At 48.6% G+C, this 27765-nt stretch overlaps 1 protein-coding gene across 7 annotated transcripts in view; it reads left to right on the forward strand.

Moving 5' to 3' along the window:
- Nucleotides 1-23727, forward strand: part of ZBTB40 (zinc finger and BTB domain containing 40) — a 42823-nt gene extending 19096 nt beyond the window's left edge. For 2 of the 7 annotated variants that reach the window (XM_074924921.1, XM_074924920.1), the window contains exons 6-18: nt 3163-3355; nt 6181-6317; nt 6821-7010; nt 8070-8203; nt 9164-9332; nt 14681-15088; nt 15580-15786; nt 16531-16695; nt 17144-17358; nt 17935-18097; nt 18368-18454; nt 19430-19650; nt 20404-23473. In XM_074924921.1, the coding sequence (XP_074781022.1) occupies nt 3163-3355; nt 6181-6317; nt 6821-7010; nt 8070-8203; nt 9164-9332; nt 14681-15088; nt 15580-15786; nt 16531-16695; nt 17144-17358; nt 17935-18097; nt 18368-18454; nt 19430-19650; nt 20404-20595 (2481 nt within the window). In that variant the 3' untranslated portion in view covers nt 20596-23473. Of the gene's footprint in view, nt 1-3162; nt 3356-6180; nt 6318-6820; nt 7011-8069; nt 8204-9163; nt 9333-14680; nt 15089-15579; nt 15787-16530; nt 16696-17143; nt 17359-17934; nt 18098-18367; nt 18455-19429; nt 19651-20403; nt 23474-23571 lie in introns of those variants that run through there. The other 5 variants (XR_012635026.1, XR_012635027.1, XM_074924922.1 and 2 more) reach the window with 5 other exon arrangements.
- Nucleotides 23728-27765: the final 4038 nt, after the last annotated feature.

Below are 27765 nucleotides of genomic sequence, written 5' to 3' on the forward strand. Positions count from 1 at the left end.
CAAGTTTTACGTGTAACAGCCTTTTTTTCTAGGCAACCGGGTTCTTTCTGTGCCTGGTCCAAGCTGTGCATGGAGCAAGTCTGATTTTCTTTGCTGGAAAAACAGTACCTGATGTGTTGTGAAGCCTCTTTGTAAATCCCTGTTTTTTTTACCTACCATTTCTATTTTTTGAGTGCTTAACTTTGTGGCTTTATTAGTGTTTCTGTAATGTGGGGAGGTAGGGTGGAAGATTTGATGCTGATTATCACTTAACTAAACTTGGATACAGAGGAAGAGCAGGTAACCTCTCATGCATGGTGTTCCATGGCTTAGGTTGTTGCAGAGTTCAGAGCAACCAGTCCACAGTACAGCCCTGAACCCAGAGCATCAGAGTAGCGGTAGAAACATCTGTCCTTCTGTCCAGGCTCTCTTCTAGAGGGGACTTTGGTATTTTGAGCTATGTGCTTTCTCTTCCCTTTGGCTCCAGTGCCTCCATAGCTTGATGCTCAAAGCAAACTGCTCCAGAGTTAGGACAGGTATCAATGACAGCACAAGCAAGGTTACTGGCTGTTGTAGGAGCGGTCTTAACGGGGGATGGAGAAGCCCTGTTGCAGGGAGAATGGGGGGATGTTTTCTGACTTTCTCACCTGGTGTTGTCAAAATGAGTCTTGAAATGTCAACGCTCTGTCTCCTGCTGCCAGGGACATCACTTCTGTGCCTGTCGACACTTGCCTGGGAGCAGTGGTAGGTTACAACAGGAGCTCCCCAAAAGGATGCTGCTCTGATACCCCTTTTTGCATCCTCTTAGGACTTCAGACTGAGTGATCCAGAGTCAGCTCAGTGTGAGTTAGATGGGAGGATATGTCAACAGGTTTAACAGAGTTTTGGCTATAAAAGGACAGATCTTTAGAAATGAGAGAAACTAATTAATGAGATCAGTTGCTCGTAAGAGCACAGGAGGAGCTGCTGGATTAGTTTCTTTTATGTTGAAGGTAGGAGAACTATCTGAAATTTGCATCCTCAACGAGAGAGAAGAATTTGTATGAGAGGTTACCGACCTGAGTGATTGAATAACTTGAGGAAGAGTATTAGGACCTGCAAGGAATGGCTGAAATGGCCAACAGGCAAAGAAATGTGCTTTAGAGGTATGAAGAGAGTCCTGTGGTACGTCAGGCTGCTGGGCATCACAGGCTGTATTGTGGCAACCAATGTTTGTCTGATCCAGTAAAGATAAATAATAATGAGAAGACATGACCATCAAACTCACGACTGAGCCGAGGGACAAATCCAAGAGACATACAGAAACAGGAATTTCCTGCAGCTGAAGTGAAACCACAAGTCAAAGGTCATCCCCCAGCAGACTGGAGGAGCTGACACACATGGCTGTGAGAGCAACGACAAGGTTTATTGCTGTATTTTCCAGGTTGAGAGTGGTCCCTACAATTGATGGCCAGGACAGACACATGGGAGTGATCCAGGCAGCCAGCTCTGGGTTGCAGAGGAATGTGTGTTGGGACAGGCTGGAGGGCACATGCAGCTGAAGCACTGCATATAAGCCAAAAAAATGGGATAAAATGCAGGAAGGGTGTTCAAGTAAATTGTGACTGCCTGACCTGGAATCTTTGTTTGATGAGATAAAAATGAGTTTTTCTGCCCTGATCTAAACTTGAGCAAAACATTTGAATTTCATGTGAGGAAACTGTTAAACTAGAGAAAGCGGTGATATTTAAAAAGGGTGTATGTTATTGGGAGATAACTACAGATTGTGCTGAAGGCAGGACTGATGGGTTGAAGCAGTGTTACCAGTGAGATGCTTGGCATGCACTGAATATGAACACTAATGTTATTGACGCAAAAATATCAAAGCATGCTTAGCAAAACTTGCTGAGGAGCAAAACCGGGATCTTTTGTCCACACAGAGGAGGATCTGCAAGGGGGAGAAGAATTACATGGCTGCAGAACTAAGTAGTGAGAATTGAACGAGGTGGTAGTATACAGTGAAGGGCGTGCGTTTAGATGCAGTAACAAGAACTAAGAATTAAGACCTCATCTGAAATTTCTGTGTGCAGTTCTAGTCTTCCTCAAAAAAGATGAATTTGTATCAAAGCAGAGACAGCTGCAGTCATAAGATCAGGGGAATGGAGAAACTGTTTTACGAGAGGAGCTGCCTTATTTAGACAAGTGAAATGAAGACTAAGAGGGAATATGATCATGCTCTTATAAAGAAATTGGAGAGGAAGGGTAGGGTAAACACCTCAGAGACTTCAGAAGGCTTTTTAAGCTAAAAGATAATGTTGGCACATGAACAAATGGGTATACACTGGCCATGAATAAATTTAAGCTGAAAATTAGAAGAATCAACAGGGGAATGAGACTGGAAGAGCTTTCCAACCAGGGGAAAGGGAGCAAAAATGTAACTAGTTTTAGGACAGATCTTAATAATTGTATTCATGGGACTGTGTAGTGCAGTGCTTATGACAGCAGGGAACTGGGCTGGTGACCTGCAGAGTTTCTGCCAGTCCTACATTTCAAATGCTCAGGAACACAGCGTTTGCAGAGAGGAGGTCAACCTGTATTTGTTAACTGGCTTTCTGTTGTAGGAGCCTTGTAGGTATTATACTGACATACTAGAGCTTTTCTAAGCTACAGTGACTGCACCTCACATAAGAGATGTCTCATGTGGCCTCATCATAGAAATAATCGTTCAATTAATAGGATGCTTATTTAAATAACAAGTCTTTTATTTTTTTCTGTCCATCTCTGTCTTTTGATGAGAAGCAGAAAAATTGGGGAGACAAGGGAAAAGACTCTGCCAATTTAAAAAGTATTATCTAAAAATATTAAAAGAAATATTGTTTTGAACCCTGTCTTTAAGTCTATTTTTGTTTCCTTTGAATAATTTTTTTTTGCTTGTCAGCCACTTCCAAGAGCTGAGCTTGGTGGAAGAACCTACCAGGGTAGTTTTCAAGGTGACACGTCAGACACACCTGGGACATGTTTAGATGTTCCTGTAACTAGCACGCCATAACACCTCCTAGTTAATCAAATCTGTGGAAGCAGTGGATATGGATTTATTGCAGTACTGTGGACTGTGGTACTGTTCCTATTTCTCCAGTCTCTATTCAGATCCAGGAGTTGTAGAAGGCTCTCACAGACAGGTTCTTGTCTGTTTCTTTGTCACAGGTAGTTTTGGATTGCTGTGAAGACAGCTCTCAGAGGGAAGCCATGGACAATCTGCTCAGGAAGGTGGATGAAGAGAAAACCCTGAAAGCAGAAAGCTTGGTCAAACTTCTGGGGGCTGTGAAAGCATCATTCCCTGGCCTCCACCTTCTGCTAGACAACTTGGTGGCAACAGCAAACATCTCTGACAGCAAAGGTATGGGTAGACTAAACTTCAAAGCCTGGGGGCTCAGAATAGGAAATTTCTAGGATGTTTGGATGCTTGTCTGGACTGCAGCATGCTTCTGTACCCTTACTTTCACATGAGGGAATGAGATGGCCATTTTATTCAAACAAAATGGTCTGGGAGCACTGGGGTAGGAGGACTATGCCAGTGAAAAGGCCTCTGCTTTGCAGTGAAATGAGCAGTGTGGGACAGAAGCCTGTTGGGCTCCTTCCTTGGGTTTGACAGGGTAGAAACCAGGACGTTATCTCTGGAAAACAGAACTGTTCCCTCCAGTGTCAAGTTACTCTTTGGTTTTGAGTCACTTAAAAGCAGCAGCAGCAGCATGTGTCTCCATAATAAACAGAACAATTTCACATATTTGATGGTTCAGAGGTAAAGGCATCTTTACCAAACTCGGGTCCATTGGTGACTTTAACTTAATGGTACTTGCTGGCTTTGCAAGCAAATACGTAACACTTCCCCAGAGTCGTAGTTCTCTTGACATTAAATACAGACAGTGTCTTACCTGACTGCTGTCTTTGTGAATTCTTTGTGATTGAGAGAGACTGGAGAAAATTCAGTTGGGCTGTGCTCCTGTCCTTGATCCAGGTAGCACTTCTGCACATCATGGTCATTGATTCGTGGTCTCCTGTGTGGAGCGGAGAGTGCTTCTGGGAGCCCCACATTTAGTGTCCCCATTAGACATCGTTATCTGGGATGGCTAGTCCCCTCCTCCTTTTTCTTTTGGGGGGGTTTATTGTTTGTTGTCTCATCTTTTGACTGGTGGGACAGTCTTCCAAGTTCAGTGGGTTTAGGCACACCCTGAAGCAGGTCAGATAGAGAGGCGAATTTCACCAGCTCTGAAGTCACATAAAAATTAAAAACTAAATTAACATGCAGTGAAATGTAAATGAGTGTTTAATAGAAAGCAAAACTGTGCTCATAATGCTGATAATTTCCTCTGTAGCAAACATTCCCGACAGGCAGTTTGCTTTGTCATTTGTTAAGCATGATTGCTTTCTTGAAACACCAGACTCCCAACATGGTTAATTATCTAGTGGTAATACCCATTCCAAGGAGGAGCATTCCTTAATTACATAGAGCCGAATCTCCTCAAATTGCAGATTGAACAAACAGAAGCACAGATATTTCTTATCATGGAAATGAAGAGGGAGGGAATTGTTTGAGCCACTGATGGCAGCCTTTGATGTCCTGTGCTGTCCTGCTGACAGAAAGGAGGATGTCTTGTACGGTGGTGCAGGGCATGCCCTGGTTATGGAGCTCACCTTGGTATGACTTGGAGAGTGATTCAGAACAACTCAGATTTGTGTAATAAAATCAGAAGCATTCCGATGGGAGAAGAGGGGAAAATATTTTCATTTGTAAACCATCCCCTGATCCACGTGGGGCACATCCAAGTCATACCTAAACCCTACGGAGCTTAGTGAGGTTCCCCTAGCTTTGCCAGGGAGTAGACTCATATCTCCAAGAAGTCTTTGCCCAGGGAATTTTTCATATTAGCTCAAAATCTTCCATTGATAATTCTCACAGCCTGCCCTTGCCTCTTCACCATCCTGGAGAGCTTACCTGGCACTCTGTGTCTTCTGAGTCCCAGAAACTGTATTTTCTTCTCACCAGGCTGGGTGTATTAGCTGCTTTTCTCCCAAGTAGTGCTGTGCAAATAATAAAAATAGGTTCTGTTTGGTACTGAACCAAAATAATGAAAAGACCTAAGCACACAAACAAAAAACACGCACAGATGTCTGGATGAACTACAGTTTTTTGTTTTGGTTTCTCCTACAAAAGTATAACAATGCATCTTCTCCAATTTAATAACTCCAGCAATGGAAAAAAATCCTTTTCAGATGCATCTATTTGGCAATTTTCGGTTTCATTTATCAACTGATCTGACAACAAGTACAACCAAATACTGCTTTTGGTACACAGTATTTTTTTCCAAGTCTCTTTGTTATCCCGAATAAACACTGTTCCTCTTTCCTGAATTAGTCCATTGTGTCCTGATATTGGGGTGTTTTTAAAGGGTTGTGGTGTTACTCTAGAGTCATTGTTTCTCAGATTCATTGGGGCAAACCTCAGTAGACCCAGCTTGGAATTGGATACGGGAGGAGGAAGGAATGAGGTTAAGGTTGCATTTTTTTAGTGTAAGGGAGAGAAGAGGGTGTCACTGCTGCTTTGCAATCACAAGTCTGGTTTGTGTTCCCTGTAAACCTTCATGAAGGACAACTCAGCCTGCTAAGTTCTTGATTACCTTGGACCATCTGGGTGTTTGTAAAATGTTAGTATGTTTGATAGCCATACACCGCTGAGATGAAGCATGTTACGGAGCTCCTTGGTGGAGTGGATCAAAGACTCTCACTTACAGACTTCTTTCAGTGAAAGTACAATTAAGAGTCAGTAATCAGGTCTCTGATTCCAGGACATGAGAAGAGGTTGATGAACATCTCAAGGTCTTGTTTTCACAGACAAGGCCTCATGTTTATCTGCTGAATGTGGCTGAAAACTGAGACTTTCTTCTTCTGGGCTCAGACCAGGACTGAGACTTGAAAGGCATTTGGGTGTCAGAGATCTATTTCTGTAGGCATGTATGGGCAGAAAATATATTCTGTCTTGTCTTTGATTTGGAGAAGTTTTGGTTTGTCATGTTCATCCTCTGCTTGAAAGTGAATCCTGGTGTAATGAGCGTAAGGCCCTGGGAAAACCAGCTGCCTTGGCGTTTTCATTCTCCCCTAGCTCTGAAGCCCTTTGGGAAGATGCTGCAAGCTGAGCTCTTCTTATTTTCATTCACTTGCATTCAGCCAAATGGAGCCCAGAGGATTACGGAGCCAAACTGTTGAGACGATACCGTGAAAACCTAGTGGAGCTCCTCACAGACACCCAGACACTGCTGCAGGGCATCTCTGCTGCACAGAGCCTGGCTCCTGCTGAGAGAGAGGTAAGCAGTCTTCTGCACATGTGCAAGGAGATACTGAGCTTTAATTCTCATCTGGGATCCCTGTCAAGTCCTGAGGATCTGATTTATTGTCTGGCTTGGTTTAGGGAAGGCCTTGAGTGGGAATTGGTTTGATGAGTCCTTTGTATCTTGTAGAGGGAGTGAAGCAGGTAACATGTATGGTTGGACTAGATGATCTTCAAGGTCTTTCCAACCTTGATGATTGTGATTCTGTATCACGCCGAAGGTTGACACATAAGAGTGGCTGATTTGGGCATTGAGGAGAGATGCTCAGCTTTGGAGCGAGTTGAGGAAATGGCTGATGTGTTTGGGTGAGGAGCTGGGCTTCCAAGTGGTCACCGCTTGAGTTGTGCTATGAGCCAGGTCTTTGGCAGGGTGGGAGCAAGAGAAGGCTGCGTCTGGGGTAAGCCACGGTCCTGTCCAAGCATGATGCAGGGCAGGTGGATGGTGTCCCTCGTTAGTGCCTCGCTGTGGGTCTTTCCAAGGTGATGGAGCAGGTTGTGAAGCGCGAAGGCGGCGGTTTCTCCTCGCTGGTGTGGGCGGCGCTGGAGGAGCGGACTCTGTCGGTCTCTGCTGTTTGGCAGCTGTTGCTGGCTCTGCGGGAACTGGCACCGCTGAACCTGCTCATGGAGGAGATCCGGAAACAACCCGGCGCAGAGTTTTTCTTCCAAGCAGGTAATGGCCTTGGTGTCCACCCCAAGCTCTTCCTGAGCTGCTCTCGCTGCTGGCAGGAGCTGCTTCTAACTCCTTCCCCTCTCCCTGGCCAGGAACCTCTTTTTTTCCAATGGGTCTCAACACCCATGTCCTCCGTGAAACAATTCATTGGTTGGAAAAGCACTTTGATCTACAAATGTGGCTGCTTTGTTTGTGGCTCTGTGCCTTCAGGTTTTTAATGAGCAAACGTTTTGAGAGCTGGCCACCATCCTGCACTAATGACCATCTGGAGGCCCATCAGACTGAAAACATGGGTTTCATAGGAGGTCTGTGTGCAGCCCCCAGCCTGTCCTCCTCAGAGCCTCAGCCTCTGGCTTTGAGTTTTCCTACTTTAAAACTTAAGTTGTGCTTTTCCCCAAAAATCATTGTCAAAATTGCATGTATGTGAGGAGCGCTCAGGTTGGTGGTCTTGTGGGGCAGGAGAGGGAGTTTGGGCAGAGCCCAGCTGTGTGTGCTGGCCCTGCAGGCAAAAACCTGTGGGGTTTGCCTGCCTGCAGTCAGATGCCTGCAGTGTAGCTGCCTCCATCTCAACTCCTCCATATCCCCTCTGTGTTCAGCCTGGAGAAACCAGCACTTTTGGTGCATGGTGCATCCAGCCACTTCTTACTGTCCCTAGATGAGGCAGATTGTGCCTAGAAATGCTTCTTTCTCTGCAAAAGGCAGAGTGGAATGTCCATAACTGGGGGACAGAAGAAATCCTGAGTCTTGGGAGAATCATGCCAGCCTTTTGAGGTTGTCATTGTCTCTTTCAGCAATGTGCTTTGGAAAACCTATCTTCTCACCCAAAGTTGGACAAGCAGTGATAAGTGAGGCCTGCTAGGTCTTTATGCTGGATGTCAGGGCTGCAATTAGCATAACCAAAGCTTGCCTGTAGGTGTTTGCTGTTTCCTTTGCACCGAAGAAGTCACTCCAGCTGATAACAGCTCAGCTTCAGGAGCAGGCTGGACAAAGCTAAGGTAAGCTAAGACGTGTTCTCCTTGGGTTTTGTGTTTTTAAATACCTTTTTATTTTCATCTTCAGTGGCCACCAGCGAGAGCACAGCCATCGAGATCATCCTGCGGCACAGCAAGCTGATCTCAGAGGCCATCCAGCAGAGAGGGGACCTGGAGGGCTTGGCTCCGGGTGAGGCAGGACTCACAGAAGCAGTAAAAGAGGTACGAGGAGCTGGCATGGTTCAGGGCACAAAGGATTTCAGCATACACTGAAATCAAGGGATGTTACTTAGGTTGGGGAGGCCATCGAAAGTTGTAGGTGCCCCTCTGCTGAAATAAGTGTGTTGAGTGTTTTATATAAATGCTGTGGGAGTTCTTAGGTGAAAGAAATTGCCAGTGAGATTCTCAGTCGGTGAAAATGTGGGTATTCATACACAGCAAAACTGCTTCAGTTCTGCAAGAGTACTGAAGTCCTAGAGAAAGCAGAGCTGCCAGGGAGGGGGTTTCTATTTAAGTTGGCTGTTCCAGGACATAGGAGAATGAAACACTCCTAGAAAAAGCACTGAGGATGCCATGATTGTGTAGTGTCCCAGAGTGCTTTGCCTGTTTTCCTTTGAGATGGAAAATGTCCTAGAAAACTAACTCTGTTAATGAGTAATGAGCTGGCCTTTTCCACCAAGCAGTCTGTGGTTGCTCATTCCTGCTTTGCTTAGCTGCTGCTGGAGATCTGGAAGGGTGAGGTATATATGGGCATGCACAGATCCTTGCTTTGCTTTTCCTTGCAGTGACTGACTGAAGCAGGTTTGGATTTGGAAGGGAGAGAAAAGCTCAGAGTTGTGTATGAAACACAGGTTTATGAGTCAAGTAAGCTTGTAATGTTGTAAGGCATTGAGGAACCACTCTTTCTGTGGAAAAGTGGTTTTAAGTGAGCTAATACCAAAACAGAAAGTCTGAGAATTTAATTTGTTGTAACTTTTTTTTTAATCCTGAAATTCTCTCAGCTCATGCACATACATCAGTGGAAGGGCAAAAACCTGTATGGAAAGGGATTTCTTTTCTGGTGTCTCAAAGCAGGTTCCCAGCAGTAGAGATAAAACAAAGATGTGCCCTCGCTCCCAGACCATCCCAACCTTTCACAGCCCAAGATCTCTGTCATGTGATATTTTTTTCTTCCTTTTCCAGCTACTGAGTATTTCTGCTCAGAAGGAAAGTTCAGAGGCCTCCTTGAAAGCAGCTCTGAGCACAGCCCAGGAGAAATCTGTTCCAGCCATCAAGATCTGTCAGCTGCTGTGCAACGTCCATGAGTCCTTCCCAGACCTGCAGCCAGTGATGCAGGAGCTGGGGCATGTGGGTAAGAAAAGCACCAGCTTTCATCCTTCTGTGGTCTTTTACAGATGGTTATGGGGGGCTTGGGCAATTTGGCAGTGGACCTCGGTGGCCTGGTGGCCTGAGGTCATTTCAAAGAACTACCCCTGGCCAGATGTAGGATTCACAGGGGTGACCTCTGGATCCAAATGCTGGAGTGCGCATTTCTCCTGCTGGTAAAACTCACCATGTTAAAGTTTTGTATGTTATGAGCGTTGTGGAGACTGTAACTGACCCCGTACTGCTATTCCTTAACTGTGTTTGCATTTCCCCACCCCAGCCATTGCTCTGGAAGCATTTAAGCGACTTAATTATACAATTTATATCAGGATTTTGTTATTTTTCAGGATTATTATCCTTAAGCTGTGGAGTTTCTTTGGCTCTTTCTGTACTGTTGGATCTGTATTAATTTGGACTTATTACAATCCCTTGACTGTATCTGTGTATGTGTGGATACCTCACAGGCTGATAGAAAAAAGGTCCTATCAGAGTCCACTTGTCTTGTGTGAAGATGACTGTGACTGTGCACTTTGCCATCCCAGACTATTTTCAGAGTTAATTTTCTTATGATGCCTTAATTTGGTCTTGCTATGTATACACTTTACAGAACAAATGATCCCCTGGGAGCGTCCCACAGCAGTAGGGGAATGGTACATACTGGACTAGTTTGGCAAAGGTAGAACAAAATGTATGCAGATAGCAATTTGGTGAACTCCAGAAGCAAATGCATAGCAATAAGCATGTGAGACCCTGCCTGGAGCTGTGAGATGCTTTCCAGCTGAGACGAATTGTATCTCTTCATCCATCATTTGAAGGAAGAATGCTTAACAGAATTTGGTGCTTTAATGAAAAAGATAATGGAGGGCCAGGAAGCTAACTGCAGGTTTGCATTCTCTTGAAAAGGATGCAGATGCGACTTGCTTGTTCTGTTTGCTCGCATACATTTTTATGGCATCGTGTTTCCCAGCGCATCCAGATTCTTCGGGCTGCAGAGCCCACTGGGATGTACACAGTGTGATTTTTATCTGAGCACAGGCGCTGGTTCAGCTCAATCCATCCCTGTTTACTTGTAGTGCCAGAGCTGCTTAGTTTACGGTGCAGTGTGGAAATACTAGCAGATTGCTAGGTGGTTAGAGGAAGCAGCCTGTTATTGATGTCTCATCTTTATTCTTTTAGGGGTAAAAGGTTTGATTGCTTTGTCTGAAAACTTGGGTCAGGGCCATGGTTGGTCTTTATGAATGAACACAAGCCTCCTGGCTTTGACACTTGCCATTGTTTCATGTTCGACAGTCACAGGCCAAGCCAATGTTCCTCTTGTGCTGGGAAGGGGCAGTGACCTGCTCCTACGTCACTCTGCACCCTTGGTTCATTAGCTTGCCTGTGTTCTTGAGCAGTGGGGAAAACTTGTTGGGGTGGTCGATGGGGGTGACTGGGAGCAGTGGGGGTGTAGAAGCAGTAAAAGATGTGATGACTAGCTGTAGGGCTCGGGGGGTGAGAGCATATGCTCTGCTCCCCTTCTTGGCACAGTGGACTCAGTGGTCTCCCTAAGAGATGCCCTACGCTGTAGGTGCACAGTGTTCATGCCTTGTTCAGATCTAGGTCCTCTCTTCTAACTCCACCAAGATCTGCCACCAATCCAGTTGGCTTTTTCACCTGGTCATGGTTCTGATGAGGATTTCCAGTGAAGAGGTGATTCCTTCTGATCTACCATGCCTTCTCTGTCTCCTTCTGATGCTGCAGGCGCTTGTCTCAGTCCCCTTGACCCTGCCTGACCATGGGATGTACCAGGGCTGATGTCCTGGTGACTCTAGGGAAGGTAAGCCGACAGCAGTTGAAGCCTGTGAATGTGCAGCCCACCTCAGCTCCTGGACACCTTGCAGTGCTTTCCAGCAAGGGACCTGGGGAGTCAGCTAGATTGCTCTGGCAGCTGCGTGCTTCTCTGGCACCACTATCAAAGAGAGTAGACTGCTGTTACTAAGTGTCTTCACAGGGCTTCAAGCCAAGGTTGAGACAAAATCAAGCAAGAAGCAACATCAAAAACAAGAGCCCTGGAAAAATGGTATTTACTTGGCAAATACATATTCTGTATGAAGTATTCTGAGGAGGATTGCCGGTTACCAGCCCTTTTTTGGCATCCTGCAGCTCCTTACACCAGATTTCTGTATCTTAAATTCTAGGCCAGTCTCCTCAGCTCTGATATCACTGCTTACCAGCCCTAAATGTTGCAGGTGTCTTTATGGATCAACAGCCATGTGGCTCTTGGCATGAGATATGAATGATAACTGCAGGCCTCATGTTTGAGGGATGTGAGCTTCCACTTGAAACAGAGATCTTAGATCTCTGAAGAACATATGTGCTGCATGGAGGTGCGTACAGTTTGCATTTCCACTTGAGAGCATCGGGTTTTACATCTCTAACACACAAAAAAAGAAAGGAAAAAGATTCTGATACTTAATTTAGGTGAGCTGAAGCAGTTGGAAAGCACTAGACATCCTTGTGGAGGAAACTGTCTGCATCCATCCCCATCAAAGTAATGGGCTGGTTTCTTTGGTGGAGGTACAATATGAAATCTGTGCGTTTCTCCTTGGGTCCCTTCTGTACTCAGAGCACTTTCACTGTTGGCAGCTGATGCTTGGAAGGATGAGGTTTGGCTTTTCCAGCCAACTCCATAACCTCCTCTCTAGCCAGCTGCTTTTCAGGTCTCTGTACAGTCACTTTTTGGGAGATCATGTTTGTCAAGATATGCCTCACTTTTAGATCTCAGAAATGTGTCAAGAACTCCAGCAAAAAGGCTTTTCCTCTACATAGTCTTGTGTTTAAAAAAGACAGCATCTAACTTAGTCTTGAGTCAGCCTCTGGAATTATTAAACTGGAGGGTCTGCGAGCAAAATGCCATTCTCCCCTGTAAAAGTTTTGCATTAGAAGCCACTGTGTGTGCCAGCAAACATCAGAATGACTTTCAAGGTGCAAAGGAGTAGGTGAAATTTTCTTCCAGCTTAAGCTGAAGAAGTGAGAGATGGGATGGTCACACACCAGGAGATGATCTTCTGGAGTTCTGCAGGGAGGGTAGAGCAGCCACCGGGATTACAGACTCAGTGGACCGCTTTAGAATTAGAACTTGGTGTAAAATATGCCATAATTAACAGCAGGGTTTTTCTTCCAGTGCTGAATGTCTTTGTGACCAGAGACTGGAACGTGACACAAAGCCCAGAGTCCCAGAGGACCCTGCAGTCAGGAATTCCTGTCTGGGACCTTTCTGATGTACGTTTACCCTAGGGCTCTGTCTGCTCCCGAGAGGCTCAGCCAGAGGCATGCCCAAGGCATCTGAAGTTACCACCCCTCAAACTTGATGTGCAGTCACTTCTTCACTCTGGTTTTATTTCTTATGAGAGCTCTCAGGTTCACCTCCAAGCTTCCTACATCTACAAGGATGGAAGTTGACTGGATAATGGCCATTCCTCAGTGCTGGTCTAATGAGGTATGAAATCTTGTCTTCACCCATAGCAGGGTCTCTGAGAGACATCCTGGCTGCCAAGTGGAAAGGAATTGCTATTCTGACAATGTAGTGCTACATGTCCCCTCTTCTGTCCAGATAGCAGCCAGCCCATGGTACTTGATGCTGTTAAAGAAACCTGCAGGTTAACCTGACACCTCCCTTTCTGTCCCATCAGTTTTGTGTCATGCAGCTTAGCATGGCTCCTTTCTCCTCTCTCATGGTAGCCAAACTTTGAAAGCTTTTTGAGGGTGTATTCCACCGTCAGACAAGGTTTCTCCTGCCATCCAGGATGTATATATTACACTGGCACGTACCTAGCCATTGATTTCATGTGATCTGCTTCAGCTTTCTTTCTGAACTCTTCTCTAGGAGTAGTATCATCCCCCTGGTGATGGGAGAGCTGTTCCTGGAGCCTCTTTATGCATTTCCCCATGAAGGTGGACCGAAGTTGAGAGCTCCCTCTGCCTTTATACCATTATAGTCTTGTGCTGTTGTCTAGGCTGAAAGTTCGTAATCCTGATCAATATTTTCAGACAGGAGGACCATGAGCCAGCTCTTGAGGCATTGGGGTCTGTGGCAAAATTCCACTTCATCTGACTCAGGTTACACCCCTGATGTCATGGCACTTTCTAGGCATTTCCAGTCCTGGTTTCCTTAGTGCTCATATCTTCATCCACGTTCCTCCTGCCCAGCAAGATGACTCTTTTTGACATTCAACATTTCTGGGAGGTTTAAAGATACTTCTTCAGTGGGGTCAGAAAAACTGAGAGTGTTGGGTTGTAGGGATGTGGGAAGAGACCTTAGAGGTGAAAGGTGTGTATTGCTATTTTGACAGAGCAGGACAAACTGGAAACCAGTCTTTCAGTCTGTTTTTCTCCTTGGTGAGTCACCACATGACATCTTAATATTTCCAAGTCTGTTGGAATATGTCATCTGGTTTCGAGTTGGTTGGAGATCCGGGGCAATAGCACTGTGCAGGGGGACACTTTGCTGAGCTCTTCCCATAGCAAAGGAGGCAGAAAACAAGTTTTGCAAGCACAGGCTGAATTTCCTGTGCATTGGGAAAAGGAGAAGTCTGCACTGGTTTCCATGGCCACACAGTTGCATGGTTCTCATTATAGCAAAGAAGCCAAATATATCTGTTTGTATTTTGATTTCTTTCCTATGTACATTCCCTGTGGGTCTTTTCTGTAGATTGAGATCCTAGGTGAATTTTTCCAGCTTGTGCTTTTTGAGATGATGGTGTTACAGGGACTCAGAAAAGCATTAGACTTTTTAAGGAGTGAATGTAATGAGCGATTTAAAATACCTCAGGGCCCTAACCAGAAGACTCAAAAGGATCATAGCAAGATTATCTGTTCCCTTTCAGAGAGTTTGCATTTAGGAAGTGTTCCTGAAATTTCTTGTAATTAATGGCTGGATATCCACTCTCAGTGGTAGACTTAGCATCATACCTGAGGCTCAGATCTTCAGACATTTAAGTGTACCATAACTGTTGCTTCCAAACATCTGCCTCTGTCTGAGCAGGAGGCAGGTGTTTGGAAGCAAGAGTTGTTCCTGCTTGACGGGCAAGATCTTTAGAAAATTTGACCCTGGCTCTTGCCATGTCATCCAGCCCCTGGTATGTGTGGGTGGAGAAATTCAAGGACCACTCTCATGCGTCGTACCATGCGTGGCTGCAGCCACTTTTGGGCAGAACCGTGTGCCACCGTTGTGATGGGGCAGCGTGTCTGATGTGTCTGTTATTGCTGTGTAGGAACATTCAGGAGGTGGGAGACCAAGGAGCTGGTGCATAGTCCTACTAGTCACCACTGAAACAGGAATCGCTCTTTCCATAGGACTCTTGATTGAGGGAAATGGGGAGAAACCTGGGATCAGAAAGTGGAAGGTGAACAGTGAATCCCAAGTTGAAGCTCTGGACAAAGATGAGGACAAGGCAGGAGGTGCCGGTGCCAAGGAACCAACGGAACCCCAAGAAAAAGCTTCTTCCAAGAAGAGTTTTGTTTGCAAAGCCTGTGATAAGACCTTCCACTTCTACTGTCGCCTGAAGGTGCACATGAAACGTTGCCGCGTGGCCAGAGGAAAGCAAATCCAGTGTAAGGAGTGCAGTGAGGTCAAATCAACAAAGAAGGAGCTGGAGAAGCATCAGCTGGAGGTCCATGGGGTGATGGGGACAGCCAAGAAGAAGAAGAAGCGGCTCCCTGTGGCATGCGACATCTGTGGCCGAGAGTTTGCTCACGCCTCAGGTAGGGTTTGAGGGAGCAGGGTGGTAGAAGGGGTGTTTGGACAGAAGTCTGGACAATATAATAAAGCAATAGCCTGAAATCTCCACCTCTTCCTCCTCCCTGCAGCTCTGCAAGCGCCATGTGTGAGAAATGCAGCTCAGCTCATTTCTGCTGCCCCACTGAGCGCAACCGCTTTCTGATTAGTTCTTCCCTAATTGGTTTTCCACATGGCTCATCAAGGAAAAGTGGGGCTACTGTCAAATTTAAAAGCCTTCAAAAATAATCAAGCTGTTCCAGTTCTGTGGCCGGTTTAGCAGGATGAGTAAGAGGTGTTGAATCTCTTTGCCCTCCCCGTGGCAGCTCATGATACCCTGGTGGGGCTCCGAGCTGGAGGACACTGGCGGAGCCCCAGTGTCACGGGCGGGCTGGTGGACCTCCAGGCTGGGTGGAGTGGTGCCTCTGCAGCAGGGTCAGGCACCAATGCCACCTCGGTGTCCTGCCTGCCTCCCCAGGGATGCAGTACCACAAGCTGACAGAGCACTTTGATGAGAAGCCCTTCTCCTGCAAGGAGTGTGGGGCCAAGTTCGCAGCCAACTCCACGCTGAAGAACCACCTGCGACTGCACACGGGGGACCGGCCCTTCATGTGCAAGCACTGCCTGATGACCTTCATGCAGGCCTCGGCCCTCGCCTACCACACCAAAAAGAAGCACGCTGAGGGTGAGCCTACCCTGTGAGAGCCTGGCTGTGGGCTTAGCTTGCTCTGTCCATCCACCCCTTTGTGCCTAGTTCCTTTTATCTGCCCCCGGGTCCTCTGGGAGAGCCCTGGGCAGCAGGCTGCTCCCAGATCTCCTTCACCTGCGTGGCTCTGCCTGCCATTCCCCACTGCCTTTCACCCATCCCCTTCTCCTGGTCCTCCATTTAGCAGTTTGCTCTCCATTAAGGGGATCTTCCTCTTCATCCTCCTTTGTTTTTCTCCTGAGTAGCTCCTCTCTGTCTAGACTCCTGCAATGTGCCCTTCTCCCTCTGCTTAACCTGCTTTCTCCTGTCTCTCCTTCTGGCTGAATTTCATGTTGTTTTTCATTTTTCACCTGTGCAGTACTGGGGCTTAGGCCTCTGCCAGCTCACGGGCACAGAGGATGCATCACTGTGTTTGTAATAAATACACTCGGGTGTATTTCCCACTGTTGCACGAGTGTGATGCAGTTGGACAATTAGTTTTTAGCCAGCGTGTGGTATCTCTAGAAGTTTGTAGTATCTCCGTATACTTGAGGTCAGTGGTAATGCAGGTGTCGTTTTCTCCAGCACCTCCAGGACCTTTTTGACCCTGTGCTGAGATGCTCTGGGTACCCCAGCACAGCCTGTCTGCTTTACAGTCTCTTCCCTCTCCCTTTGAAATCAGGCATAGCCCAGACAGAGCTCCTGTCCGTTAGGTGCAGGCGCTCACCCCAGCTGTCCCTGCAGGGAAGATGTACGCCTGCCAGTACTGCCACGCCGTGTTCGCCCAGTCCATCGAGCTGTCGCGCCACGTTCGCACTCACACGGGGGACAAACCGTACGTCTGCCGGGAGTGTGGGAAAGGCTTTCGCCAGGCCAACGGGCTCTCCATCCACCTCCGGACCTTCCACAGTGAGTGTGGCCAGCTGCCTCTCTGTCTTTGGCATCCCAGCCTGTGTGGCGTGGCTTCTGCAGGGTCATGGCAGGCCTGTCTGTGCCAGTGGAGGCTTGTGTGGGTGTTACTGGTGTCTGCAGGCTGGCTGGGTGTCTTGTGGTGGGATTTTTCCCTCCCAAGAAGGGTGAGACCTCCGCAGTGGTTTGATGCTATGAGTAGGGTTATCCCCCAAAAAATGGCAGGGATGGCTTCCAGCAAACTGCAGACTGCTGGGAGCTCACTGCAGGAAGCTGTAGGTCAGCAGGAGCAGCAACATCTATATGCAGAGCCAAAACTCCACTGCTAGCTTTCATCTGGGGAGTAAATTTCTTTCCCTTTTCTTTCCTCCTTCTGAATTTCCCTCAATTCTTTTTTTTCCCTGGTTTCTTTGCCCCCTGTGGTTTTTGCTGCACCTCTGGGCGGCAGGCATCGAAGATCCCTACGACTGCAAGAAGTGTCGGATGAGCTTTGCCACCCTGCAGGAGCACCGCAAGCACATCCACGAAGCCCACTCCCGGGAGTACCACCCCTGCCCTACCTGCGCCAAAGTCTTCAGTGCCCCGTCGCTCCTGGAGCGCCACATAGTGACCCATGTTGGGGGGAAACCCTTCAGCTGTGACATCTGTGACAAAGCTTACCAGGTGAGCTGTGCAGCAGGGATTTGGTCTCATGTGCCAGAGGTTGCTGTTGCCTGCTCCTGCACCAAGATGTCTCTCCTGGCCGCGCGCACTGAGTGCAGCAGTCTGTGGTCAGCAGAGGGAAAAATTGCACAGAGGAGGCAGAGTCTATAGGGAAAAGGCAGGTCCATGGAGAGAGATGGGCTGTGGCCGCAGAGGGCTGCATACCTGCCTGTCCGCACCCTCACAAATCTCTTTCACCTAAGCTTCCAGCTCCCAAGAACTGTAGGAATAAAAATACTCATGTTGCCAATGGCATGCCTCAGTGGGAGTGTATGTGGGAGTACATTCCTACAAGGGAACAGACATTCAGTGCCAAACGGGGATCTGCAGCGAGTGAGTCAGCAGTGTTCAGCTCTTTGGGGGCAATGGAGAAACAGAAGTGAGGTGTTAGCTCCTGTCCTGTGGGAGGATGAGCAGATCTTGTACCTGCTGAGCACAGCCCCACTGTTCCTGTTGCTTTCCACACGGTTTCTTGCTGTCATGATGCCCCTGGAACAGCTTGGAATTGTAACCATGATCTGATCCTTATCATTGCAGCAGTTGTCAGGTTTATGGTATCACAACCGGACCCACCACCCTGATGTCTTTGCAGCTCAGAACCACCGCTCCTCCAAGTTCTCCTCCCTGCAGTGCAGCTCCTGTGACAAAACCTTTTCCAGCACTGCTGCTCACCGAAAGCACGTCAAGGCAGAGCACACAGGTAACAGTCAGTGAACAAAACCATGCGGTGACTGCTGGGAGAGATACAGTAATAACTGATAGGACAAGGTTGCACATCCCATTTGCCTGCAGATCACAGTAGATTCTTTGTATCCTATATCAGTCTCTTCTGGCAAGTCTCAGTATCTCCAGAGTTGCTCCTCATGTTTGTGTGTATGTGTGGTGTTGCTGAAGTATTAACATAGCTCTGGTGCAGATCTCTTGTAGAAGACCTTGGGTGCATGTTGGCTGTTCTTGGCCTTGTTTGCAGATGTGAAGTTACACGAGTGTGAGATGTGCAAGGAGCTCTTCCCCACGCTGACTCTCCTGCAGGTCCACGTGAAGTGCAGGCACTCAGGTCTGTTACATTTACTGTTGTTCATGTTACCTTGTGAGGGGTGACTGCTCCTCTCAGTGAGTGATATCTGAGCTGTAAGCAGGAGAGCGAACACGGACACTTTAAGGAAACAGAATGTGAAGGAACAGAAAATAGGGGTGAACTGGAAAAGCACTGGTTTTGGTGAGGCTGGAACATGTTTGTTAGGTTTCTGGAGCCACTGGAGTCAAGGAGGGATGTGGATTTGCTTCTTACAGCAGAGAAGAAAGCAAAGTGCAGTGAGGAGACATCATCATAGAGAAACAAGGAACTGAACCCCGAGCATTGGGGTTTGTGGAGGGTAGAGCTAGTAGGAGGCTGAAGAAAAAGGGAGGTTAGCACCAGAAAGATCAGAGAGGGACCTGGGCTGAGGGAGACCATGTCAAGGGCCCTCTGGTAAGCGGGCAGGCTGAAGCAGTGCTGTGGAGGTGGAGTGCACCGGCAGACCAGACTGCTATGAGTGGTGGGCCCTCAGGGCTGTGCATGGGATAGCAGAAGAGGAGATGGGTCAGGAGATGTTGGAGAGGGCAGCCAACAGCAGCCTGGAGAGTGAGGAAGGAGAAGACCTAGACATAGCTCTCTCTGAGAGGAGAGAGCCTCTGGGGTGGGTAATGGGTTTGCAATAGCTGAATCAAGAGGCGCAAGCAACTTCTCCAACAAGGAGCAGGGAACAGGAGTAAGGGAACAGGAGGGAGAGATGTCTGCAGGAAGGGACAGCTGCAGCTACAAGCAGATACGCCATCCTGGTTTCTGAATGCTAGAGCTGACAGATCTGAACAGCCACAGCCTGCTTGACAGAGCCAAGGTGTAGCCAGGAGAAGGGACACCGGCACATGCCATGCCTCAAGTCCCTGGTGGGTTTCAGCCCAGCACACTGTGGCTGTTTGCAGCTCCCTGTGCCCTTGGACAGGCTCTGGCCATGGCAGCCCAGGCTCAGGGCAGTGCTTCTCCCCGCAGGCTCCCACCCGTTTTGCTGCTTGTACTGCTCAGCATCCTTCCGCTTCCCAGGGGCCCTGCAGAACCATGTCACCAGCGAGCACTTCAAGCAGATGGAGAGCACCTTCACCTGTGAGCTCTGTGGGGAGCTCTTCCCCTCCCAGGGCGAGCTGGAGGGACACTACAGCACTGAGCATCCCAAGGTGGTCTTCTCCCAAACCACCACAGCCCAGATTGTGCAGGTAAAGACTGCTCTGTGCCACTGCTCTGTGCCACAGCCCCCGCCGTTGTTCATCCATCCTCCCGCTCCAACCCTCTTATTCTTCCCAAATCTACCCTGTGTCTCCTGTCACCCCTTCTGCTCCCTGATTCCCCCTTCTTAGAAGGGTCCAGGATGCAGGCCCCCCAGCCCACAGTGCTCTGGGATTTCCGTGCTGGTGTGAGGCAGGCTCACTGGAGGGGAAGCAGCTCAGTCCTAGTTTTCAGGAGCCTAGGAGGAGGGAGTGACAGTGTGTGCAGAAGTGCCTGTTTACTCAGAGTCTATTAAAACCCAGACGACATACCCTGTGAGATTATAGCTGTTTTGTTGGAGGCCAAATACTAGGCTTGAACCTAGACTCTTTCTTTTCAATGTTTCAGCCATCAGTGGAGAACAGCTCCTTGAATGAGGGAGCCCAGTGTGCAAGATTCCCTGGGCTGGCATTCCTCCAGTGGATAATCACAGAGTGTTCCTTGTCTGTGACTGCTTGTGGAGCTAATTATAGCAATTTTGTGGAGAAAAATATTTAAATTACTCTCCTGTCTTCTCTTTTGCATCATCAGTGTGTGTGTGGTTTGGTGTTTCCCATTAGTCTCACGCCTATTGTAATTGCAGACCTCTGGCGTGAAGGTAAATGTTATCACCAGAGCTGGGGCTGGGGCAGATGTGGGTAGGAAAGTGCTCATGCGGGAGGTAGTGCTGTAAGTGTCTGACTCTTAGGTCATGTTCCACACAGGTGATTCACACGTCGGAGCAAGGAGCAGCAGAGCACATCATCTCTTTTGATGACACCCAACTCGCTGGCTCCCAAGTCTTTGTGACATTGCCTGAATCCCAAGTGAGCCAAACAGGCTCCGAGCTGATGGCAGTGACTATGGAGGACTTGTTTGATGACAAAGTCACTCTTATTTGTGAAGAAACCAAGTGAAAGCGGTGGGTGCCCGTGCATGGCACCTGGTATCCACTAGACTCATCTGGGAGCTGGACCTCAATGTGCTGCTCCAGCAGGGAGTTTCAGGATTTCTTTGGGAAAGCAACCCCGGGTATGTGATGCTGCAAAAGAAATGGCATGCAGCAGGCACAGCATGGCCAAGAAGAGGAGAGGTTTGTAGACATTCACAAGGGCCTGGGAAGTCTCCTTGAGAGAGCAGCTGCCAGCTCATGTGAACTGGACCACTCATCCCTCCCAGCTCAAGAGAAATAAAGAAGCAGAGGAGAGGATGGGAATGGGGTGTGTTCACGTGCGTTCCTCCACTTCTGTGAACAGAGACTAGTGCAGGATGGAGTTGGGGTGGTAGGAGTATGTGAAACCAAAGAAGGTTGAGATTTTGATGTGCTTGCAGGTATCTGCTACTCTGCAGGGTGAGTAAGGGCTGCTTTGTTTTCTGTTGCTCTCCCCTGTACCTTTGTGCTGCCTGTTGTGCCAGCTGGAAAGGTCCTCCAGCACCGAGCTGACATCTGGCCTCTCTGCTCAGACTTCTTGGGAGTTGTGCTAAACAGCTTAAGAGCTGTTTAGGTAATACCTTGTGTAGCACAGATCTGATCCCATCCATGTTCTTGCTGTGGCTCTGCGTTATGAAGAAGGGTCACAGGCAGGTCTATGTATCCACATCCCCTTTGTGAGCAAACAGCCCAGAGATCTCCCACCCCTCCTCTAATTCACTGAGAACAGGCTGAAGCTGCCACATCTGAGGAAGGAGAAGGAGCTGTGCCTGTGTGCCAGGGCCCCTCGTTGCTGCTGTCAGTGGGTTGGCACTAATGGAGGTATTTCTGTCTGAGTGTGCAGTAGCTGCTGTGAGTGCACGTAGACGTTCCCTGTGGCACGCAGGGCATTGCTTTGTAAAATGTGTTCATATGCCTACTGTAAAGTTTGCTTCTCTGGTGCCAGCGTGATGCAACAGCTTCACTGCAGCACACTGGCTCCTTTAAGGCTAAATTTCATAAAGCTTTTTATCTGCAGTTTCCTAAAATATAATCTGATAATTAATGGTTTGCTGAATCCATTATGAAGTGCAATTAGATAGATGCAGGGTTCCTGTGGCTCTGAGGGGACTGGTAGCATTTATCTTCCTTTCCCTCATGCCAAAAGGTTGAACTCTGCCACTGGGATATTTACATACTGAGCAGCGATCCCAGCGCATCTCGCAGCCTGAGACCCTGCAGCGAGCAGCACCCATTTTATCACACTACCCAGAGCCATGGGAGTGCAGGAGATGAACAGATTGGAGTTTTCCAGCAGGATCTTGTGCCGGCTGCTCACAGCCACCAGGCAGAGATGGACACACAGGAGCGTACCCAGGTGATTGTGCTAGTAAGAGAGTTTGTTGTTCCTGTTGCAACCTGGAGAGAAGAAGTGAACAGCATGAGGTGCTCCCAGGAGAGGAGCTAATATTCCGCGTGGCATTTTGTGTGTGTGAGTGTGGCAGGAAGCATATGACCTTGTTGAAGAGTTGCACGTGTCTTGAAGGGCTCCCACCTTTCTCTGCCTCAGTTGCATGCAGGGTTTGTCCCCCAGGCTCTGTGGTGATGGTGAAATGAAGCGTGAGGTTACGTTGCCACTGAATCCAGGAATGACCAGGAGATGGTGCTCAAGGTCTTGAGGATTAGTGCTAATGGCCAGGTGCCTCTGCACCTTTGCTGGAGCTCCTCTTAGCCTTCTCAGGCCTTCCCCAGCTCCTGGGCTGGCAGGAGAGCCTTTGAGCCACCGCGAAGCTGAAGCACAACTCCAAGCCCGGGACAGGACACCTTCAAACCCTGGATATCGCTGCTTAAAGAAGAGCCAGAAACCGGGCCATGGCCACCTGTGGAGAGGGGAAAATAACTCTGTTACAGAGGTGAAGCAGTGAAAAAACCTGGGATTCCTTTTGGCCTGGAGGAGAACAGGGGGGGAACTGCTGGAGACCATCTCATGCCTGCCCGGACACAGGAGAGCAGTGCACGGCACTTGGGATAATGACAGAACAGGCAAGTACGTCTTGATGGTATCAGAGCAGATGTGTTGGGAGATAAGGGGTGGATTTTGTCCTACAGGCTGGTGGAGATGGAAGCTTTCTTCTGGCTCCCTGGGGCATGGGAGCTGTGGAAATCCTGCCCAGGCTGTGTGAGTGCTCTGGAGCAGGGGATGGATTGTCCAGGTGATGCTTTGTAGGTGGCCGAGCCTTCATCTGGGAGCTGGTATCTTCAGGGAGCGTGAGGATAAGCTGATCTCTCTTTGTTTCTGAAAAACTTTGGAGGAAGAGCAAATGTTTAGCAGGGTTTAGGGAGAAGGGGCCTTATTTATAGCCCGCTCAGAAGGCTGAGGGGAGCTTAGCTAGGGGAGAGCATGCAAGTGATGCATCTTGGTTTTGATCCATTAGGTCTCTGTTGGCCAAGTGTTGGCGCAGTTGAAGGGGGATGGTGGGGATCACACATCAGGCACAGTTCAGGCTTGCATCTCCTGTTTAGGGCCATCTCTCCTGCCTTTGTGCCCTGCCAGAGTCTGCATGGACGTATCCTCAGCAGAGTCCTGCCAGGAGTATACACCCAGTGAGAGCTCTGCAGCTGTACAGAGACCATCAAGGCATCTCCTGTATCATTATAAGAAGATCATAACTCAGATCTCCCCATTTCAGTTCCTTCTTGATGGATGAAATATGCACGTCAGAGCAAATTGCAATGTTGTCAACACCTCTGTCCTACCCAGAAGGAGGATGCATTTCCCAGGGCACATCCTGGTCTAGTGTGCAAAACGCTGAAGATGCTGATCACTAGTGATTGCTTCTTATGCTGCATATTCTTTGGTTTTTTTCCTCTGTAAAAATAAAACAAGGAGAATGAAATACAGAGCTACAGAGTGAAGCAATTGATTGGAAGGAAAATGCGATTTCTTGTTTCTGAAAATGTGAAATTTTTTTTTTTTTTCCAGGTCTTCTCCCAGGTGCTGGGTGACCCACTGGGTTTTGTGGGGTCCTGTGCCCCTCTTGACCTTGGTGCTGTCCTCTGTAAGGAAGCAGAGAAGCTATTGTCAGGCCAGCCTGGAGCATGGGACTGTCCTGCCCTTTGCTGTGTTCTCCTGTTGCAGGTGCCGGATGCTTTTGGAAAAAGGGCAGAATGCCTGTAACAGGAGCCTGGGGAGTAACATCCCATGGAGGATGTTAGATCAGTTAATGATTTATATATCTCCATGCATTAATTGGTGCCATTTAGGGTGCAGGACTAAGCTTGTGACTGTTAGGAAATATCTGTTTTCTGTGCGACTTTCATTCTGACCTAGTGTCTGTCCGTCCTACTGAAGGATCCACTGGAAGAAGGCAGGGGGCCGCTGGGTGTGGCAGCAGCTGTGAGCAGTCCTCACTTGGCATTTTCCAGTGTAAAGTGTAATCTTGCCAGCCCCAAGGTGTTATTTTAACACAGCATATGCAAATTCTGTGCTCTGGGCTTTGGTTTTGGTTTGGTTGGGGGTTTTTTTAAGTTCAGCCCATCTGTGATTAGGTGCAAAGATGCTTCTGCCTTGCTCGGGAGCAAGGGAAGGAGGCGGTGGGAGTACGGAGGGAGCTTGGACACTGCTTGAAGCCTCTCCCGGGGAGAGGTGGGGAAAGCAGGTACCCGCAGTCTGAAAACCCTCCGTGTGAGCTGGGCAAGCCCTGGCAGCCCCTGCACCCTGGCTGATGCTGATGTCTTGGCAGATTTCATTAGCGGTCTGGCAGGCTGCTAGCACGTCCCCAGCGAATTCAAGCCCTGGAAAATGGAAGCAGTGTTTTCAACAGCCTCCAGCTCAGCAAATGCTGAGCGGCGTTTCACAGGGCGGAGATGAGACGCTTCAGCAGCCAGAGGGAATTCCCTCTCCCTAACAGTGGTGGTTTGCTGCAGACTCTGAGAGCTGAGGTGCTTCCCTGGGAGATGGGCTCAGTAACCTTTTGTTATGGGGAGGAGCAGGCTGGCTAATGGAGGGGGCTCGGCTGCCCCTCCAGCATCAGTTAATGCATCTAATCCCCCAGCACAGTCAGCTGTAGATGCCTTGTTGCAGTAAGTCACCACAATTCCTATTTTCCTGCATTAAAACAATATTTTCTTTCATCGGGTCTGCATCCAGCCTTTGGCACACAACGAAGAGCGCCAGCAGAAGCTCTCACTTTGCCCTCCCTGCACCATTTATGATCACTCAGAGCCACAAACCTGCCCTGGCTTCTAATCATATTTAAGCAAACATGATAAAATGTAGCTCTTAGTCCATTTGAGATACGTGGATGCTGTGTAGCGCCTGCTGTTCAGTTATTATATACAGCTCTCATCTACAAACGGGACTGGGGCTGGGAAGCACCTACAGGTTGGGCCATGACACGGGTTTCTGTGACCTGCAAGGAAACAGAAAGTCCTTGCCAGCAAAGCGTGCTGGTGAGACAGAGGTTGAAGGAGCAATAAGGAGCAGTGGGGATCCAAATTGCTTGGCATGCGGGCGCAGGCGAGCTGCGTGCGTCTTAGCATCCCGAAATGTCAGGCTGTGTGTCTGGGAAGAGGTGACGCTGGCCGTGCAGAGAGGAGGGGACTGAGGTCAGGATGTCTGAAAGCGTCCTGATGTCTGCTGGTTGTAACTGGGGGCGTGCGGAGCCTTGAGCCACGTTTGGGGGCTTTAGTAGCTGCTTTTGGCAGAAGGCAGGAGGTGTTCGCTGCTGGCCTCTGCTCTGAGCATTGCTGCAACTAGATGTCATTGCCATACAGCTGCTCACCCACAGCAGTGTGTGACAAGTAAATGACAAACTGAAGGCTGTGCAGGAAATAACTACCAGCACACGTCAAGAGCTGGAAAATCTGCCTTATTGTACGAGAGCGAAGGAGCTCTGACTGCTCGGTGTGGCAGCCTTCACCCCCCCGTGCTGGGGGACTGCCTTCACTCTTGTCTCTGTACTCTAGCAAAGGCAAAGTGCTGAAGGGCATCAACACTAGTAAGGTTCCATCTGTACAGATTAGCCTTATTTCCCTTCCCTCCTTGGACACCCTTGAGATGCCTAGCATTGAGTGACCTTTCACTTCTAATAGGAGCAAACAGTCCTTGTCTTGTTCCCAGGAAACTAAGGGTCAAGTTTGTTGGCCGGTATTTCCTTCATCCCCTGGATAAGGGATATTTAGAGCCCTGCAGCATATGGGAATCCTGGTCTGGGCAGGCTGCCTGCTTGTGTTCTTTTCTGTTCTTCCCAGATCTTCTCCCACTGGCCTGAGAGCCTCCTGCAGATGGGGAGAGCTGGCCAGGATGGATCTGTTGTGCACATCCTCACTTGGAGCACAGAGTAGCTACCAGCAAATGGGTCTGTCCAGAGAGGTTAGATCTAGCTTGGTGCCGTGCAAAATCATCTCGGCACACAGGTCTTCTGGCCACCAGAGGCTTCCTGCCAGAGAGGGGGTTTGCTCTCCTCCTCTTGGCTGTAATAAGGTGAGCAGAGCTCTGCCTCAGGTTTCAAACTGCCTGTGGAGATAATCCATGTCCCTCCAGCTGTGCTGAACCTGCTACCAGGCATGATGATGGCTTTCCCTGACACGTGAATCTGGCTTTCTCTGCCCAAGGAGGCCGAGGCCATATGCCACCTACTCCATGGTGCTGGCCTTCTCAGCCAGCACTTTGGTGGGGAAGAGCTGAAGTCCAGTCCTTGCCAGCACTGCCATCCCTCTGCTCTGCTGTGCTTCACCTGGACAAGGTGTCCCTGCACGTTCACCCCAGCCCTCCACCCACCTTCACTGGGTCAGTCATCACCCAGAGCACCTTCCCCAAAGCTCATCCCATGGAGATGGTGCATCCTGACAGATGCCTGCCATGTGCTGAACCCCATGCAGGGCTTTGCTGTCTGTAGAGACTGCACGTGGATGCACATCCAGAAAGTCTCCAGTTGCTGGTAAGAAACTCTCGTTCTGGCCTTCTGCAGGAGTTGCAAGGAGGGCTGTGTGCTGGGGGGAAGATGGGTGGGATGGCTGGAAGGACCCCTTGGCAATTACAAACATATGGGTCGTTCCCTTTATCCAGCTTGTGGTGTTTTCATTTCTTCCAGCTCAGAGGCTACAGCTGAGACAGTATTTAGTGCAGGACTGCCCTGTCAGTTGATACTTAATACCATAATAATACTACATTTGTTTAGCCCATTGCACTTCAAACCTTAAGTTGTTTCTTTTGTCTCTGAGCATTTAATAGCTGTTGTTACTGAGCTGTCCAGTGACACACAGGGCTTTTTCCAGCGTGGTTATAGATGATAGTGAATTGGGCGATACGCAGGAGTAGGTCAGATGATCCCTATGGCGTGTGTGAACTTCCATTTATCAACACTAAGTTTCCCTTGCAGCGAAACTGGTCTCTGTTAGCAGTGAATTCCCTCTGCAGCTCCCTACAGCCTCTCTCATCGACTAACCCAGATAATCCTCTGCTATCTGCCACATCTCAGTAGATCTATTAAACACACAAAAGTTCTGGTGTCCTTGTGCGTAACCAGGGTAGGTTGCAAGGTTTCAAATCCCCCAGTGCAGGATACTGTCAAAGTTTTATTGAAAGTCTAAATAAATAAACCACTTTTACTCATCCATTTCCCAGTGGTTCAAGAGGGCTTTTCTTTAGAGAGGAAGCATTGCTATTCGCTTGATGGGCTCGTTCAGAGTGTTGGTGATAGAGCCAACCAGGACTTGATGCAGCTGATGGCACCCTGGGGTAGGTGATTGGATGTGGGATCCCAGGAGCTTTGCACAGTTGGGGTTGGGTCTGCTTACAGCTCCAGCAGAGGATGAGGACAGGTAGGATTTGCTTTGGGGGTTCGCAGTGACTTACTTTCACACTAAAGAAACCAAACCATCAACCCTGCTGTGTGTCCAACCTGTGTCCCGCTGGGATGTGTGCAGGGGACTGCTAAGCTTAGTCTTAGCAGGGCCAGCAGAGTAGGTAGCACAGAGAGCACCTTACTGCTTATATTTCTCCTTCCTCGTGTGTCAGTACCTGTCCCCCCCCTTCTCATTTTTCCCTGCAAAAGGCTCTACTGCTCCTGCATGCCTAATGCAAACACTGCAGAAGGATGATTCAGCACTTGGTGAGGAATTGAAAAGGCCTGAGAGATTATTTTGAGCATCTTGGAGTGGCTCTGGGAAGCGT

Source organism: Athene noctua, chromosome 22 (assembly GCF_965140245.1).
Source record: "Athene noctua chromosome 22, bAthNoc1.hap1.1, whole genome shotgun sequence".
NCBI classification, from domain to species: domain Eukaryota; kingdom Metazoa; phylum Chordata; class Aves; order Strigiformes; family Strigidae; genus Athene; species Athene noctua.